This window comes from Conger conger, chromosome 11 (genome assembly GCF_963514075.1).
Source record: "Conger conger chromosome 11, fConCon1.1, whole genome shotgun sequence".
NCBI lineage: Eukaryota > Metazoa > Chordata > Actinopteri > Anguilliformes > Congridae > Conger > Conger conger.
Window position 1 is genome coordinate 16768759 of NC_083770.1, and position 17366 is coordinate 16786124.

The 17366-nt window shown below is 43.4% G+C and overlaps 1 protein-coding gene across 5 annotated transcripts in view; it reads right to left on the bottom strand.

Moving 5' to 3' along the window:
- Positions 1–3104: 3104 nt before the first annotated feature.
- Positions 3105–17366, bottom strand: part of LOC133140260 (single-stranded DNA-binding protein 2-like) — a 103973-nt gene continuing 89711 nt past the window's right edge. For 2 of the 5 annotated variants that reach the window (XM_061260029.1, XM_061260033.1), the window contains 13 exons: positions 15040–15099; positions 13179–13245; positions 12696–12767; positions 12061–12131; positions 11553–11620; positions 10555–10603; positions 9268–9303; positions 8446–8500; positions 7889–7959; positions 6741–6819; positions 4681–4709; positions 4206–4304; positions 3851–3947 (listed from right to left, as the gene is read on the bottom strand). In XM_061260029.1, coding sequence (XP_061116013.1) covers positions 3918–3947; positions 4206–4304; positions 4681–4709; positions 6741–6819; positions 7889–7959; positions 8446–8500; positions 9268–9303; positions 10555–10603; positions 11553–11620; positions 12061–12131; positions 12696–12767; positions 13179–13245; positions 15040–15099 — 786 coding nt within the window. In that variant the 3' untranslated portion in view covers positions 3851–3917. Of the gene's footprint in view, positions 3755–3850; positions 3948–4205; positions 4305–4680; positions 4710–6740; positions 6820–7888; positions 7960–8445; positions 8501–9267; positions 9304–10554; positions 10604–11552; positions 11621–12060; positions 12132–12695; positions 12768–13178; positions 13246–15039; positions 15100–17366 lie in introns of those variants that run through there. The other 3 variants (XM_061260032.1, XM_061260034.1, XM_061260030.1) reach the window with 2 other exon arrangements.

Sequence of the window (17366 nt, forward strand, 5' to 3'; positions counted from 1 at the left end):
AAAATGGCGGACGTGTCTGATGGCTTCTGTTCCTCCACAGGCTTGACACGTCCTGTGTGAAGATTTGGGAGAGCCAGGCAGGCAATCTCTAAGCTCTACTTGTGTTAATTAAGGCGGTTGATTTGGGCTTTGGCGTTTGATAGACTCCCCTGACATCACTCTGATTGCTTTTGTCCAGGAAGCAGCAAAAGACGCGGTTTCTCTGGCCTAGCAGACACCCAGCTACACTCTCAGAAGAAAGGCTTCCCTGTGACTCCATAGTCCTGAACCGTAGTCCCTGTTGTTCTTTGTTAGGCAAAACTGTTCAATCTGGGAGCGTTCACGCTTTTAACCTACCTCAGAAGGTTCCATAAAAAAGTCAAAGGATTCCCCGCTGAAGATAAACCAAAGAGCCCTTTTTTTCTGAGAGTACATCAGAGATTTGGAAACTATGAGGATCCCTATGAGGATCCCTATGAGGGCCCCTATGAGGGTCCCTATGAGGATCCCTATGAGGATCCCTATGAGGGCCCCTATGAGGGTCCCTATGAGGGTCACTATGAGGAGCCCTACGAGGGTCCCTATGAGGATCTCTATGAGGGGCCCTATGAGGATCCCTATGAGGGCCCCTATGAGGATCCCTATGAGGATCCCTATGAGGGTCCCTATGAGGGTCCCTATGAGGATCCCTATGAGGGTCCCTATGAGGACAACCTGTAGCCCAGGCATGTGTTAAGGGTCAAAGGGCATCTGATTTTCCATGAGTCTCTACTGCTAACATAAAATCTTTTTTAAACAGTCACTGTCCAAACACTTACGGGCCACACTATACGTACATGCACAGACATGCGCATTTGAAACACACGCACATTACATGTGTATGCACACACAATTTCACACACAAGCACAAAGGTACACATAATGCATACTCAAATATAGACAGCAGCACAAAGACAGATACATACAAAGAAGGGTAGAGAGAGACAACAAAGAGAGCAAGAGACATCTTTAACAGGGAAGAGAATCTTTATATCAGTATATTCAAAACCATATTGAACTTCTCAGTGTATTTACAAAAACTCAACACAAAGTAAAAATTAAACACATCACAAATGAAAACAAACAAACAAAAAAATGTCTTCAATTTACAAAAGTAGCTCCCTCATAAGTCCATCTGTTCAGCATAAATGGCAGATACAATTACAATGGTGATAATGCTAAAAAAGCCAGCATCTCTTTTTATTATATTTCTTAAATAATTCACAGACAAAAACACAGATGGGTTGGCTTTCCAAGCTATAAAATTACACACTGCTGCTTAAAAAGATTGGAGAAGACAAGAAATTCACCAAAGTCTTCAGCTTCAATAATAATAATAATAATAATAATAATAATAATAATAAAAATAATAATATCATGGGCAGTGGTTTAAGGTAAGCAATGACAGAAGGCACCCCTCCCAGTAAAAAAAGAAAAGACCCCAGATATATAAGTGTATGAAAAGAAATCACAGTTTGTCCGGATGACAGAACCTTAAATAAAGAGAATGGCGTTGACTGAGAACGAGCAAGCTGCCATTCTCTTAAAAACATCCTCTTCCGCCCCTCCCCCCGGTGGCAAAAGTACACCGTCATATTTATGGCCAAGTAAGAACACCCCGCCCTACCCCACCCCCCTTTGCACCATGCAGAAAGGTCACCACTCGATCTGACATTCACTCTTACTTTGCCATGTTGTCGGTGAATGACAGCACACTGCCTCGACATCAGTACGGTACACGATGAAAATAGGAATTAGGAAAAAAAACAAAAAAACAAATAAAAGTTGGAATTAGGAAAATGACATCATCCATATTTTTAAAAAAGGCAAATCATATTTCCCCTGGACTCTTGGCAGCAGACACAATGAACAGGGACCAGCATTCTCCTGGGAGATGATAACGCAAACTTTAAACGAATTAACCAGTACATTCTGAAACACATAAAAGTCATTATTGAAAAAAAAAAAAAAAGATTTCAAAAATGTCGTATAACTTTTATCAAAGGGCTAAATCTGTCAATGGAAGGCAGAGAGATCTACAGGAATTTCGGGGACTCGATGTCTCAAAACATGCCATGGCAGTAATGTTCCATTTAAAACAAACATTGTTTTCTCTCACGCGTGGTTTGGATTCTGAATCTGGTTCTGGATCAGTTCCTCAAAGGCTCAGGGCTTTTCCAGGAGCCAATGGGCTATCTCCTCTTCCTCGCTCCTCTTCCTCCAACTCCTCAGGAGTCTGAACCCTAACCTACCCCTGCCAACACACACCCTGCACAAAGACTATCGCTGACACGCAACTGTGTGTGTGTGCCCTGCACAATCACCGTCACCAAACACTAGTCGACACTCTGTGTATGTGTGTGCATATCACTGTGTTTGCATGTGCATATGTGATATGTGTGTGTGTGAACATGAATGTGTGTGCAGGTGTTTATTTTTGTGTAGCCGTAGCACAGAGTGTCCCAGAGTTGTGAGTCTGTTGTTGTTGTGTCATCAGCCACAGTCACACAATACATGGCAGCCATTTTAGGGGTTGTGGAGATGGCTGCTTCTAGAACATTAAACATGCTTCTTAATTGCACTCAGCAGCACAAAAAAAAAACCAAACAAAAAATAGCGAAATCTTTACAGTACATACAGCGCTAAACCAAACCTTTCATAATTTTGACAGATTTTTTTAAATAAATTCATTTAATATGATATTTTATTCTGTTTGATAAACAGAATCCATGATAAAAAATGTATATAAATCCAAGTCAAGAAATCATATTGCAAAAGTGATTCATGTCAATGAGACATCTAACTACTCTTTTGCATTGACTGAAAAGGAGTCCCCATTCTGTGTCTACACGCTTCACCACTGGAACCTCCCAAAAAGAAAGAAAAGCCATAAGCCTTTCATCAGGGGTGCGTTAAGCACTGGACAAGCAGCCGGATAAAGACAAACAAAACAAACCCAGGACTAAGGAAGTGTACAGAGACATGGAGATTATTACACAAAAACAAAAAATTTAAGTTTGCTCTGGTTTTTCTCTCTCAAAGGTTATCCAACACCCCCCCTCCCCTACCCCCACCAACGCCCCCAGTCCAAAGTCAAGAAAAGAGTATCTATTTGTATATACATGCACATGTATTTAAGTTTACACAGCCACATATATACACAAATATATACATATACATAGATAAGCTGCTGAGTCTTCGTCTCTCTGTGATTGTGGGAGTGTGGTTCGGTCTCTCAGTCTCCGGTGGTGTGTCGGTGGTGTGGAAGGACAGTAACACTCGGAGCGGAGAGACTCGGAGCCACGCTCTTCACAGAGGAGAGGAACGAGGAGACGACTGGCTTCAGCAACTTCCTCCTCTCACTGTGAGTGTGTGTGTGTGTGTGTGTGTGTTTGTGTGTGTGGGTGTGTGTGTGCGTGTGTGTATGTGTGTGTGTGTGCGTGTGTGTATGTGTGTGTTTGTGCCTGTGTATGTGTGTGTGTGTGTGTGCGTGCGTGCGTGTGTGCGTGTGTGTGTGCGTGTGTGTGTGTGTGTATTTGTGTGTGGGTGTGTGTGTGTGTGTGGGTGTGTGTGTGTGTATTTGTGTGTGTGTGTGTGTGTGTGTGTGGGTGTGTGTCAGTGTGTGCATTTGTTTGTATGTGCGTGTATGTGTGCATTTGTTTGTGTGTGTATGTGTGAGAGTGTGTGCGTGTGTGCGTTTGTGCGTGTGTGTGTGTGAGAGAGTGTGTACGTGTGTGCGTTTGTGCGTGTGTGTGTGAGAGAGTGTGTACGTGTGAGTGTGTGTGTGAGAGTGTGTGCGTGTGTGCGTGTGTGTGTGAGAGTGTGTGCGTGTGTGCGTGTGTGCGTGTGTGTGTGAGAGAGTGTACGTGTGAGTGTGTTGCTCTGCTTCACCACGCAGCTCACACACTCATGGTCATGTTTGGAGAATACTGTTTTGGGAGAGAGAAAAAAACAGAGAGAGAGAGAGAGAAACTGTGTTATATTCAGTCAAAAATAATAAAGGATAAAGGAAACAAATAGACCTAACATTACGGTATTTTAAAATGCACCAAAAACAATAACATTAACAATGTATTAACAATGAACAAATTCTGAAGAAATTCCTAAAATGCATGAATGAATGACGGTTCAGAGGTGATCTCACATGTGACACATGTGTACACGTGTAGAGAAGGAGGTTTACTCACGCTTTCGTTTTGAAAGGGGTTGAGGAAGTTCCCCCCCATCTCGCCGTCATCCCGTGGGGTGCCGGGCTGGTTGCTCATGCTCATGTTTCCAGGGGAGTTCTATTAACATGCACACACATACAAAACAAGTGTTGGATAGAGTATTCTGGGAAATTGAGTTTACCAAGCAATGTTTTAGAGCAGGACAGTCCAACCCTGTTCCTGGAGATCTCTGGCCCTATAGGTTTTCACTCTAACGCAAAAACAAATCACAACTCTACTGTGCCAAATTATGGTTAAAACTGAAACCTACAGGACAGTGACCTCCAGGAGCAGGGTTGGACAGCCCTGTTTTAGAGGGAGAAGTGACGGATGAGACAAGGCAGGGGGGAACAGAGTCAGAGGGGGTTCAAGGTGAAGAGAGAGGGCACGACAGGACAAGAGCAGATGAAAAACACGGTGAAAACCAGAAAGAGAGAAGGAGGTTCTCTCTTACCTTCGGGATGTTGTCCATGTCACCTGACGCTGAAGAAGAAAGAGAGACACTGACATTAATGCTGAGCACACAGCTGTCTGTCATCCGGGACCGCCAATGACAAAGCCCATTTCAAATGACTCACACCATCTCTGCCCAATCACAATCTATTTCTGTCTCGGGCCTCTCGGAAGACTGCCCACTTCAGTCTTCCGAGAGGCTAAGAATCAGGAAGACGGGAAACTGACTGCACTCTGTTGGGGGTGTGCTAACTACAAAATCACAGATCACATGAAGTCAAAGATGCACAAAAGCATAGATGCCTGATCTAATGAAGGCTATTGAAACACCTGACTGTGAGATTGAATCTCTTTATATAACTTTAGATTAAACAATCTGTCTTTCCAGTGAAACAGAAGACAGAGTTGAAGAGTCAGCCTAATGTGGAATAACGATCTGAAATAGCTGAAAGTCACCACAGGGTGGCGCCTGACATCTACTGAAAGTCACCCCCAAGAACCAAATCCCAGCAGAGGCACAATTAGAAAAGCTTCAGGGGAGTTCTTTCCGGGAATTTGACTGAAAAATCTGATGGCAAATTATGTTCAAACTGTGCAACATGAAAATTAATGTGTACAGTAAACCTGAAAGAAAATAGCTATGTTGTAAATGGCTATGGTGTTTCCAGGATGGTAATGACCAATTATAAGCAGATTTTATGAATTATGTGCTCTGAAAAAGGCTATTAGTATGACATACAGTAGCACATATAATACTAAATCACAAAGGCTGTTGTCGCTGCTTTCCCTGCTGTAAACTCCAGCTATGCCAGTTTGAGCTAGTCAACCTGATCCTAAGCTGGCCTAGCTGTGTATGAGCTGGTCAACCAGCATGGCACACACTACCAGCTATTTCAAAACATAGCTTGAGCTGGCCTGAACTGGTCTGAACTGGTCAGCCAGCTAAACCATGTCGAGCTTAGATCTGGTCTGAACTGGTCATCCGGCTACCAGCTGTTTCAAAGCTTGAGCTAGCTTGAGCTGGTTTTTTTTCAGCAGGGTTTAGTTTGTCTGTAGCACATGCATGGAACAAGCTGCAAAAATATACTCAGCTCTCCACTTTTGTTTCTCTGCTTTAGGACCCTTATGAAAGACGTTGCTTTAATTGAAAACGTGTGTTCTGTTAAATTGTATATGTATGTATTCATCTGCTTGTTGCTGTAACCAGGACTCCCTTGTGAAAGACACACTGGTCTCAACGGGATTCCACTGTATAAATAAAGGTAAATAAAGCCCTTCTGACTGGAACTGTAGGTTCCACATTAATATTCATATATTTGTTTTCCCCAGTTTCTTGCACTTCCAATAAAATAATTATTTTTACATCAACCAGTTCTCAGGATAGTGCATTGGCACAGTTCCAGCTCTGGATTTCCAAGAGAAACATTTGTTTGCATTTCCCCTCTTGATTTTATTCATACAGGATTAAAAGTATCTTTTCAGACAGATTATTAATAGTTGCTTCACCTCTTAGCAACAACACATCACTAATAAAGAATATAATGGAAATTGATTAGAAGTCTGCACATTTATTTCCATGCTAACATGTACAAATTCTCTTTTATTAAACCACACTCGGTAAGAAAGAAAAGAGACACAAAGAATCAGTCAATCATCATTAACACATGGGGTGGAGGGAAGAGTGACAGACTGTAATGACCTCGTTCTTTTATTAAAAATTATCTGACAATGTCATCCCTAAAGAGTGCGCTTTGATTGAAGTCGGGCGGTTAATGTTCGGCAGATGAGAGACGTCTCTTGAGTGACAGATGATCAGGGACTTGGAACGGCACGACGGAACGTGCTGACTGACTGATGCATGCTGGGAAATGACAGCGCTGCTCACCTTGTCGTCTGCTGTAGCTGTAGCGTATTAGCATAACGGCGAGGACCCAGACTGTGCGCTTTAACGTATTCCATTTAATTACCTGCAGGGTTGTGTGTGTAGCACTGTACAAGGCCCTCGTTAATTCATTTGGAGTCTGAGGTCATGTGACTGGGACGGCGGTTGCGGGTTCTTACCTAGCGACCCGTTCATGTGGTGAGGTTCCATTCCCGCCATCCCACCCATGGGGCCGTCGCCTCCTGGGACCATAGGGAACTGCAGACCAAACACACGCGCACACACACAAACACACACACACACACACACACACACACGCACCCAAACACACACACACACACACAAACACACGCACACACACACGCACACACAGATGCACCCAAACACACACACACCCACACACACAAACACACGCACACACACACGCACACACGCACCCAAACACACAGGCATGCACGCACGGACACGGACACACACACACACACACACACAATGCTCTTGTTAGTGGCCATGTAAGAGGGAATTCTGGAATAGAGAGAGCTTTGGGGTCCACCACGCAGAGCAAAGAGATGCCCCTGTCCAAGTTTTCTCTCTCTTTCTCTCTTGCTCTGGGAAAATTTGTATATGTATTCCACGCTTAAGTATAAAAAATTTGATACATGGACACATAATCCCGCTCCGTCCGTAAATCATTCCACCGAATCCTTGCAGCTCTGCCTTAAAATCCAGATGTGTCCATGCGGACTTCCTGGGAATGAGCTTACTGACATGGAATTGCATTAATCTGCACTGGTATGGAGACGAGACGATAAAGCAGGGAGCGTACAGCAGACTTTACACACGAGAGAGAAAGAAGTAGGGCCGTAAAGGTCACAGCAAACACTTCATCACTCAGTCAAATGTAGTTCTTCACCAAACGTAGACTGCAAATCACAGTTATCCAGAAAACCGCTGTTTGCTCATCATTGCTGTCTGCTTCATAGCCCATTTTAAACAAGTACGAGGACTCCTTTATTTCAGCCCACTAACAGACAGAGGATATGATGAATGGCTTGGAATTTCTTTGAATATGTGGAACTCCAATAACACAAAAAGACAACGAATGATACCTGATCTAATGTGCAACTACATCGTCACATTGCATAAATAATAAATCATTTCAGTGAAATGCTAGTTTTCAGCAGGTTGAACTGTACACCTGAACACCTGAACAAACATATACTGCAAAGAAGCTATTTGTAATTATTTAATTATTTCCCCAACAAAGGGTAATAAAATATTTTTACACCACAATTTATTGAACGTTTTCGAGTAGAACGTGTCTTACGTTTGGCCGACTGGCACCAGGAGGCACTGCGTTGATCATGGTGTACATGTTATCCCCAGAGTTTGTAGAGTCTGGAAGAGATGGATGTGATGGATTGATGAATTATGAATTATTATATTAAAGGTATAATGTACAAACAAGACCTCATCGCAACAATTCAGCCAATAAATAGGACCTGGACGTGGGGTTTTGTACTTATTGAGAGTATCTCATTGGTTCCAATACACCAGACAAGCTTAGTAAAGCTTAGAAACCCTGGTGTAATATCCTGCAATGACCAGCTTGAACCAGCTACCAGCGGTTTCAAAACATACCGTAGCTTGAGCTGGTCAAACCATGTTGAGCATGGAACTGGTCTGAACTGGTCGACCAGCTGCCAGCTGTTTCAAAACCTTGCTGTTCTTTTCAGCAGGGAAAGTATTTGAATCCAAAACAATTATGCATTTGACCCAGGTCTGATGTACATACAGAAACTAAGTGCACTCTATGCAATTCCTGTGAAACTGCCATTCTGGTCACTCATTATGACTGACGGTGGGGGTGGCCAATAGTCTTACCTGCAGGGCTCGGCATTATGGGAGTTCCAGGTGGGCCCCCTCCTCCTGGTGGACCCTGGGAAAGAATCAAACAACAGAGCAATTACTGTATGCCTCAACTGCAGAGCAGATGCCATACCAGGGAGGAATAATTACTCTAAATATATTAAGCCTTTAGACACCAGTGAAATTGCTACAGATTACACTTTTTAAAGACAAATTTCCACAATATTCAGAAGATAATTCTTATTTCATGTGATAGTAACTTTGTATTTTGGTTAGTAACATGGTTTGATGTATGCAGCATCCAGAATCCATTTTACCAGCAAAGAGTTTCAAATAGGTCTGAACAGGCAGAGGAGGATACATTTTCTAGTTCCCCAAACAATGTATCTTCCTTTGCTCCACTTGTATCCTCCACTCATACTTCTGGGTAGGTGGTAGTGGAAATTTTTGGGTGTGTCCCAATAGTCAGCATAGGCTACACTGAAACAAAGAGGAACATGGCTGCCGTGCCCTTAGCAACACACTGCACAGACAAATCAAAACCAAGCTTGACACTGTGGCTAATTCGTGTAGCGGATTAGCCATCCCTCCCACGGTAAGTGTTTTCAGGGGGTCGGCGGAACGAGGGTTGTGCTGAAGTGGAGGACTATTTGCAGTGGGCTGATTAGCCAGAGCAGGAGGCCGGATGGGTCGTTCTGTCGTCACCACGGCCATTGCTGTCCAGGGCTGCAGCATTTTTTCCCAACCCATAGTTAGACCGGCTGTGAGAACAGCCCCCCCCCCCCCCCACCCCCAACTCCCCCGGTGCTGCACCAACGCAGCAGAGATGACACCTACCGCATAACTCCCTGGAGATGCAGAGGAGTACGGGATCTGGAGAAAGAGAGGGGAGGGGGAGAGAGGGAGGGAGAGAGAGAGGGAGGGAGCGGGGAGAGGCAGAGAGAGAGGGGAGAGGCAATAAAACAATAAAATAATAAAATAAATCATCCCTATACTCTATATTTGATTATACTCTATATTTCCCCATACGCTGTAGTTGATTAGTTCCTTAACTAATCAGAAGTTAAGATTGGAGATTATAGTTGGGATTATAGTTGTTTATTGTTTTTTGGATTTTAGAAAATAAACATCTCAGGGGTTGCCACTATCATATGTCTGCCCATTTACATTGTTGCTATAGTTTCATGTATAAACACTAACATGTTGGTTAACATGCAAATGCCGCTAATATCTCCTGTATGACTGGACAAGGTAGAGTGGCTTAGTGATTGAGATGTAATGCAAAATCAATATCACGACTGGACTCATTTCTGATAGCTAATCCAGTGTTTCCAAAACTGACGGCCAACTATGGGATGTGAGAAAAAATTATATTTGAACAGTATATAAAACAAAACTTACTTTATATTGTACACCATTCAATTCATATTCACAGCAATATACACTCAATGAGCACTTTATTAGGAACATCTGTCGACCTACTTATTCATGCGATTATCTAATAGTGTGGCAGCAGTGCAATGCATAGAATCATGTAGATACGGGTCAGGGGCTTCAGTTAATGTTCACATCAACCTTCAGAATGGGAAAAAAATGTTATCTAAGTGACTTTGACCATAGAATGATTGTTGGTGCCAGACAGGGTGGTTTGAGTATCTCAGAAACTGCAGATCTCTTGAGATTTTCACACACAACAATCTCTAGAGTATGCAGGGAATGGTGCGAAAAACTAAAAATATCCAGTGAGCAGCAGTTCTGCAGACAGAAATGCCTTGTTAATGAGAGAGGTCAGAGGAGAAGGGCCAGACTGGAAGCTGACAGGAAGGTGACAGTAACACAAATAACCACACATAACAGTGGTATGCAGAAGAGCATCTCTGAACACACAACGCATTAAACCTCTAAGTGGATAGGCCACAGCAGTAGAAGACAGTCTAATAAGTCTAAAAATTAAGTCTAATAGATACCTAATAAAGTGCTCACTGAGTGGATGTTACTGGTTATATGAACTGCACATGCAGTTGTTTTGCCATCTGTTAAAAATATTTTAATTCCATGAGCCCGTTAAGTGGGCGGGAGGGTCCGGGAGATTAGGCTCCCGAGGCGGGGGGTGAGGGGGCTTACCGAGTTGGCGTTGGGGGGATTTGGCCACGGTCTTCCTCCACCTGGACCCCTATAAAATGCAGAAAAGAGGGGCTTCGTTTTTCAGAGAGCTGGCACAGTTTGCTTTCCTTTAGTTCCGCAGTACTGGCTCCGTCCCAGCTAGCATTCACAAGTCCATCTCCCGGAGGGGCGAACACGGCCCTGTTTTTCAAATCTCTCCGTCAGTCAGGGCACCAGAGATGGAGGGATATGAAACAGTTTGGATACTGACAGCCCGTTTGTTACGGTCCCAAAAGAGCGTCCACTGCAGACAAACAAAAAGCCCAAATCCGGAGCGTCTCCTCCGAACGCTCTCGAAACGTTTCCCTGCCCGCTTCACTGGGCTGTTACGTGTGTGAGTGTGACGGACAGGAGAGCCGTCGTTGCAACAAACCGGGTTTCACGCCCGCAATTATGTCACACGCTCACTTGCATCCTCACTCGTACATGAACAAAAACGCAACCTAAAGCTGATTTCTGAATTCGTTTCGTTTGCTGGTTGGACAGGTGCTTTTCGCAGGAATCTAGGAAAACACATTCACTTTTAACAGGCTCGTCTTCAGTCTTCACTTGAAGAAGAGGCGCCACTAGCTCACTGCGCAGAAGAGCCGGGCCTGCTCAAGGGGGGTTGATCAAACTCTAGAACAGACCCTGGAGGGGGTTATGTAATTGTCTCTATCACACATAAAGTACACCAAGGCCCCTCAATACCACCTGGCTGCATAAAAAGAACAAAAAACATCAAATGTGAACACTACTGGTGCAAACCCATGACCAATACTTCAGCACAATTACAAAACAATGAATAAATTCATAAAACTAAGCCCCAGCTGGTTCCACAGAAATAGTTCATCCGTGATGTTTGGGGTTTTTGGCAGTGAGTAATGATATTGGACAGGTTTACGGGCTCATAAGCCTATCAGAAGGTATTAAAGGACACTTTCTATGGGGGGGGGGGGGGGGGTGTGTACAGTACTTACATGTTCATTCCAGGCATTCCTGGACCCCCTAAAGCATTGAGGGGGGGCCTCATTCCTCCTCCATAACTCTGAAAGAACAACCAGACCAAGATCAGATCGGGCCCTGCTAAATACACGCAGTCAAGGAGAGCTTCCTGATACCCCAAACAATGTCCCGATACCCCAAACAATGTCCCAATACCCCAAACAATGTCTCCTCCTTTGCTCCACTTGTATCCTCCACTCATGAGGTGAGGGTGGAAGAAAGGAGGATACATTTTTTGGGTGTGTCCCCAATAGAAAAAAAATGCATCCTTCTATCCTACACTCTTCACCTCCCCCCATACTTGCAAATAGGAGAAGGAGACAAGTGAGGGAAATTTGTTTGAGTAACTGGATGTACCCTTTGAGTATTGTGATGCACCAATCTCCCCCTGGTGGTTGTTTACACACATTACAGGAAGCTAATTAGCGGAAGTGCTACTCAAGTGTGTCATATCATGTCCATGCCATTCAGCCAATCACGTACCTGTGGCCCCAGTGGAACCATCCCCCTGGGAGGGGTCATCCGTTGCATAGCCCCTGCCATGTTCGGATGGCCTGCCAATCAAACAGTCAGAATTCCGTTAGAAAATCCCATTAATTCCACGGCAAACACCCTACAAAGATGACAAGGGATTTAAACTGCTGAACTACATGTGCTACAAGTTTTTAATAGATAAGAACTTGAGCTTTGAATATTTAAATGCAAAGAATAAATGAAGTTAATTGGAAATAAAATCAATTTTAATGTACAGAGGTAGGTACAATCTAATTACCGTTCTGTGTCTACACTTTGTGCTTCAGGTATATCATGTAGCAGGATTACTGAGCTAGCTGGATAAGTTAATCGAGTAACAAAACAGAAACAGCTGTTTTTACTTCAGTCCATGCTACAGTTTTAGAAGGGTTCCGAAATTTTACTCGATGAACATATCCAGCTAACTCAGTAAACCTACTTTGAGATATTCCCCGTTATGGCAACATTAAACAAGTTATTTGAAGTCTTTATCTCAAGGCACACCGTTAAATTAAACAGTCATAAGTGATATGTGGCTAATTCACTGTTCACAGCAGTCATTCAGCAGGTGTGGTTTATGTTGTAAGAGACATTAGCGCATTCACCTGAGATACATGTGCATAAGTGCCGGGCCGGACTAACATTCCCAGACCAGTGAATGTCCCCTTCGGTCTTGACTTCCAAACATTCAAAATTCAGCATTAAAACTTTAAAATACAATTCTCGGCCTTATGTAACCAACCGTGTTATGTTTATTTATACAGCCATTACACTATACCTACCTCTGTAGCGCTAGTTACAATCCAGTTACACAGATATCCGGCTCCATTTAAATACAAGAGGACCGGGCATTGCCTAGACTTCATCAATTACATCATTCAAACTAACCCTAAAGGATATTCATAACACACTTCATGGGTAGCTGTACACACAGCCTTGGCTAGGAACGCATAAATGTAGTGACCTTGAAAATATACTGTAAATGAAAAACTCCATCTCTCCTTCAGTATGCCTGAGTTAGGGAAATTTCAGTGCGGGTAGAGAGACAGAAGTGGGCCGTGCTGGGTTTCGGGGGGGGGGCTACGGACCTTGTTGTCTCGTGGGATCCATACCACTGGGCAGGAGAGGCTGGTTTCCTGGGACTCCTGCAAGAGCCTAGAAAGAGCACAAGCCTTGTCATTGCTATCATCTTCCCCCAGAGGGCGCCAAAGACAGAGTTCAGTGCATTATATAAGAGCGGAGTACAATACCTGACAGACACTACACACTCAGATAGAAAGTTCAGTCAAAAATGACAAAAGATCTGAAATAGGGAGTGAAACAATCTGCACCAGGTTTTGGTCGACCGGAAATCAAGGTGCGTTAAAGGTTCATTGAAAATTGGTTTTAATAGATGCACAACAAAAAGTCTGAAATAAACTGATAAAGTACATTTTACACTGATGGAGTACATATTTAATCATTCAGGGACTTATACAAGCTTCAACATTTTCACATTAATAATGAATCTTAACTGTGTAGGAGAGGTGAACATCAGGTCACATAAACCCCAAAACAGATGTACCGCACACAATTTGAGTAGCTAATAAGGAACAGAGTTCTGATGTTTAGTTTATAGCCTAGAGCTTGATTTTGAAATAATTCTTCAGGGGAGAGTGGCCAGTGAAATAAAACAGACAAAGCAAAAACAGAAAACAAAGGTAAATCTAATTTAAAGCTGGCTGAATTCGACCACAGTTAAACTGACAGTCCCCGTGTTTACGCTTCTCTTGTCTGGTGTCCTGGTTCATATTCATGAGCTGAGACGGTTGGGTAGTTGATATTTTCATGTATAATAATAAAGTGTTATTTACTGGTTGAGCGGCCTGAGAAGCCAGACAGGCTGCTGAAACTGTCACCTCTGTCTGAAGGAGGCCACTGCGGTCCAAGTGCTTTAAGGAGCGTCACACTGAGGGAGAGAAGCCATAGCTTCTGCTTTTGCCATCAGCTTAGAGTGCCACTCAAGCGTTAGGTCATACCCAGTCAGACACATTACAATAAACAGACAGCATTTTTGTTCCACCACATACATGTTGCTTATTGTACCTCGTTTTTGAAAGATATTGCCATTAAATCTAAAAAAATGTATTCATAGATAGAAATAAAAATAAATTATTAAACGTATTCTCATAAACGGCTTCTATTTTCCCTTTATCAATGAGTATTATGGTTTCATCCGTTAGATTTGTACAAATGTTATCGTACGTTTTTCAACTCCAAAAGTACATACAGCTAGATGAGAACTTTCAACGTCTTTTAAAATATCTGAAATGACAAAAAATGGAGGTACGAAGTCTACGCACAAGGCTGACAACACACACTTTTTGTCTTCCATTAATAACAACGCCTATAGCTAAATTTTTTATATTTCTATGTAAATATATCTACAGTAGGTATAACAGCAGAACTGTGTCTGAGAAGCTAATAGATTTGTTGACCTGAGCAGACACAGGAACCAGGGCCACAAGATGGGTCTCCTTTTTCTTCATCAGACCAGAAAACTCGAGGGACGCCAGATTGGAGAAATGCGCCAGGAAAATCATGAATTAGCACCTTGGGGAGCCCGATTTGGGAAAACACAGATGGAACAGTTGTGATTGGGGCTCAGGCGTAGATTAGTTTGGCATCCGGCTAAGCAGCCAAGCCTGAGAAACGGCGACTTTGGAAATTTAACTCCGCAAACACGAGCGCAAACGATCCGTCGGAGGGAGGGCGGGAGTTAGTGCGACCGTGTTTTATAGCCACCGTCTGAACGTGGAAACTGTAAACTTCACGGATGATATACGCCTCGGAAAGACTCTGCAAATTAACCTTAAAATGGGCCTGGTGCTTTGGTGGAACACAAGGCAATTTCCCAGCAGCACCTGGGGCATGGAGAGAGGGGGGTAGGGGTGGGGGGAAAGGCTGTACCTGATTGGGTATTCTCAGGGGAGGCCTGGGTCCACCTGGGTATCGAGGAGACATAAACGGCTGTGGAGAAAGAAAGTGACACGTTCTGTGAAGGTTTACACATAACATCAGATCAACCAAGAGAGCCGAACCTGAGTAGCGCATTGAGACTCTGGGTCTGGAGACACAAACCCAAGGGCTTTCAAAACCGTGATATCCAGGACAGCGTCTACACAGGGTCTTTCACCACACCATCTAAAAACACTCAAATAACAGTGTGCAGAACCTATTCCCGTTACTCCAGGATACTCGTCACGCATCACTTCAGGCGAAGAAGGATGAACAATAACAGCAAATAAACAGGGATGTGCTTGACCGGGACCTGGAAGGATGGTGGTTGAAGCCCCAGTGTGGCCACGGTAAGATTTGCGCAGCAGTTGGGCCCATGTCCAAGGCCCTTAACCCCACAATGCTCCGGGGGGGATTGGCCCCTGCTTCATCTAATCAACTGTAAGTCACTTTGGATAAGAAGTGTCAACTAAATAACTGCAATGTAATGCAATGGGTGGTGTGAATGCACCACTACACTGATAGAGCCAGGTTTGAACTTGTTGTTACACCAGAGACCATTCTACTCTTTATATTTGCCGTCACAAGTTATTTAATGACCACAATGAGTCTGGACCTGCATGACATTACAACAAAAAGACCAATCAGAAATCTGTTTCGCCAAGAATGAAGATTGCCCCCTACTGGGGAGCCAACACAATTTAGCAACTTAATTTTGTTAGGCAGTATCAGTCCTGTTCAGCTTCAAATACCAGAGAGAAGACAATGATAGGGTCATATAGCTGGTGGCTGACACAAGATGTCAAATCGTTTTCCTGTGAAATAGTTTTTGGGATCTTAATAACCATTATCACAATGTGTTCAAATGACAAAAGGACTGATAAACAGCTCATAGAATGTGGGCAGAATGCGAACAGAGAGTCAAAGTCCTGCCAGATTTCTTAAAAAGAACATTTTCACAGCATTTTTTCTTGAATATGAAAGCGCTAACCCAAATGTACTCTTGCAAGAAGAACAGCTTATATTGTATGACCAAGACAAAAATTTTGATTGGCTCATTACCCATTTAAGAAGTAAGATAAAAATATGTGATTAGAATGTTCTAGAACAAAAAAAAAACATTCCGACAAACCTACTCTTCAAAGGGTTAAAGACAAGAGCTGAGAGAGTCACCAATCGCAGCCGTTCTCAGACTGCTGGTCACGCTGTGCGTTTACTGAAGCAGTCGTGTGAGTGGAACCCGTTTGCATACGAAGAGCTGAAATTCTGCTTACCCCAGGGCTTATAGACCAAACAGGACACGCGTCTTCATCTATCCCCAGATGATGAGAGGATACCTTAATTTTTAAAAGGTATTAACGTTTAAAAGCCAACAACTAGGTAAAATGCAAACCTGTGATCCCCAAATTGTACTGCAGCTATCGCTTCATAATAAGATAATAACTACGATTTGGTTATATGGATACACTAAAAACTCAAGCGGAACCGAACCGAACCCTCATGTCCAAGCCTGGCGTTATTTCTGCATGTTGAACGTTGATGTTTTCAAAGACGCCATTAAAGGTTCTACCAGGCTGGTTCCAGGTCAGGGACGCCTCTCAATGGGGTCACATCCTAACAGACTGATCTTTGTGAGGGATTACCCCTCAGTCTCCCGTAAAGAGCAGAGGGTGGGCTGAGTCCATAAACCTCACGCACCACGGAGCCGCACAGCATGGCGTCCGGGCATTAGGCTCTTTCCTGGCTGATGGTGCGGAACAGGAGGAATCCATCTCCAAATGTGACTTCTGAGCACTGAGGCAGAGCCTCAATCTCTCAGAGCATGTGTGGAACATAATGTTCCATTCCTTACCGTTATCTACTCCCTGTTCCATGATAAAGTCCCCTTCCCTGCAGTATTAATGCCCCATCCCCTTCCCTCCAATATTAATATCCCCTTCCCTCTGGTTTAATCCCACATTCCTAATGAATATCCCATTCCCTCCAGTATAAATGCTCGATTCCTGATTATTATCCCATTCAGTCCAGTATTAATGCCCTAATCCCAAATTATATCTCCTTCCCTTTAGTATTAATTCCCTCTGGCTTAATGCGAGATTCCTGATTAATATCTCCTTCCCTCCAGTATTAATAATGCCCCATTCCCAATTATTATCCCCTTCACTCCAGTATTAATGCCCCATTCCCAATTAATGCCCGATTAATAACTGATTAGTAACCCCTTCTCGACAGTAATTTTGTCCTATTCTCCAATAAAGTCCCCCTCGCTACAGAATGAA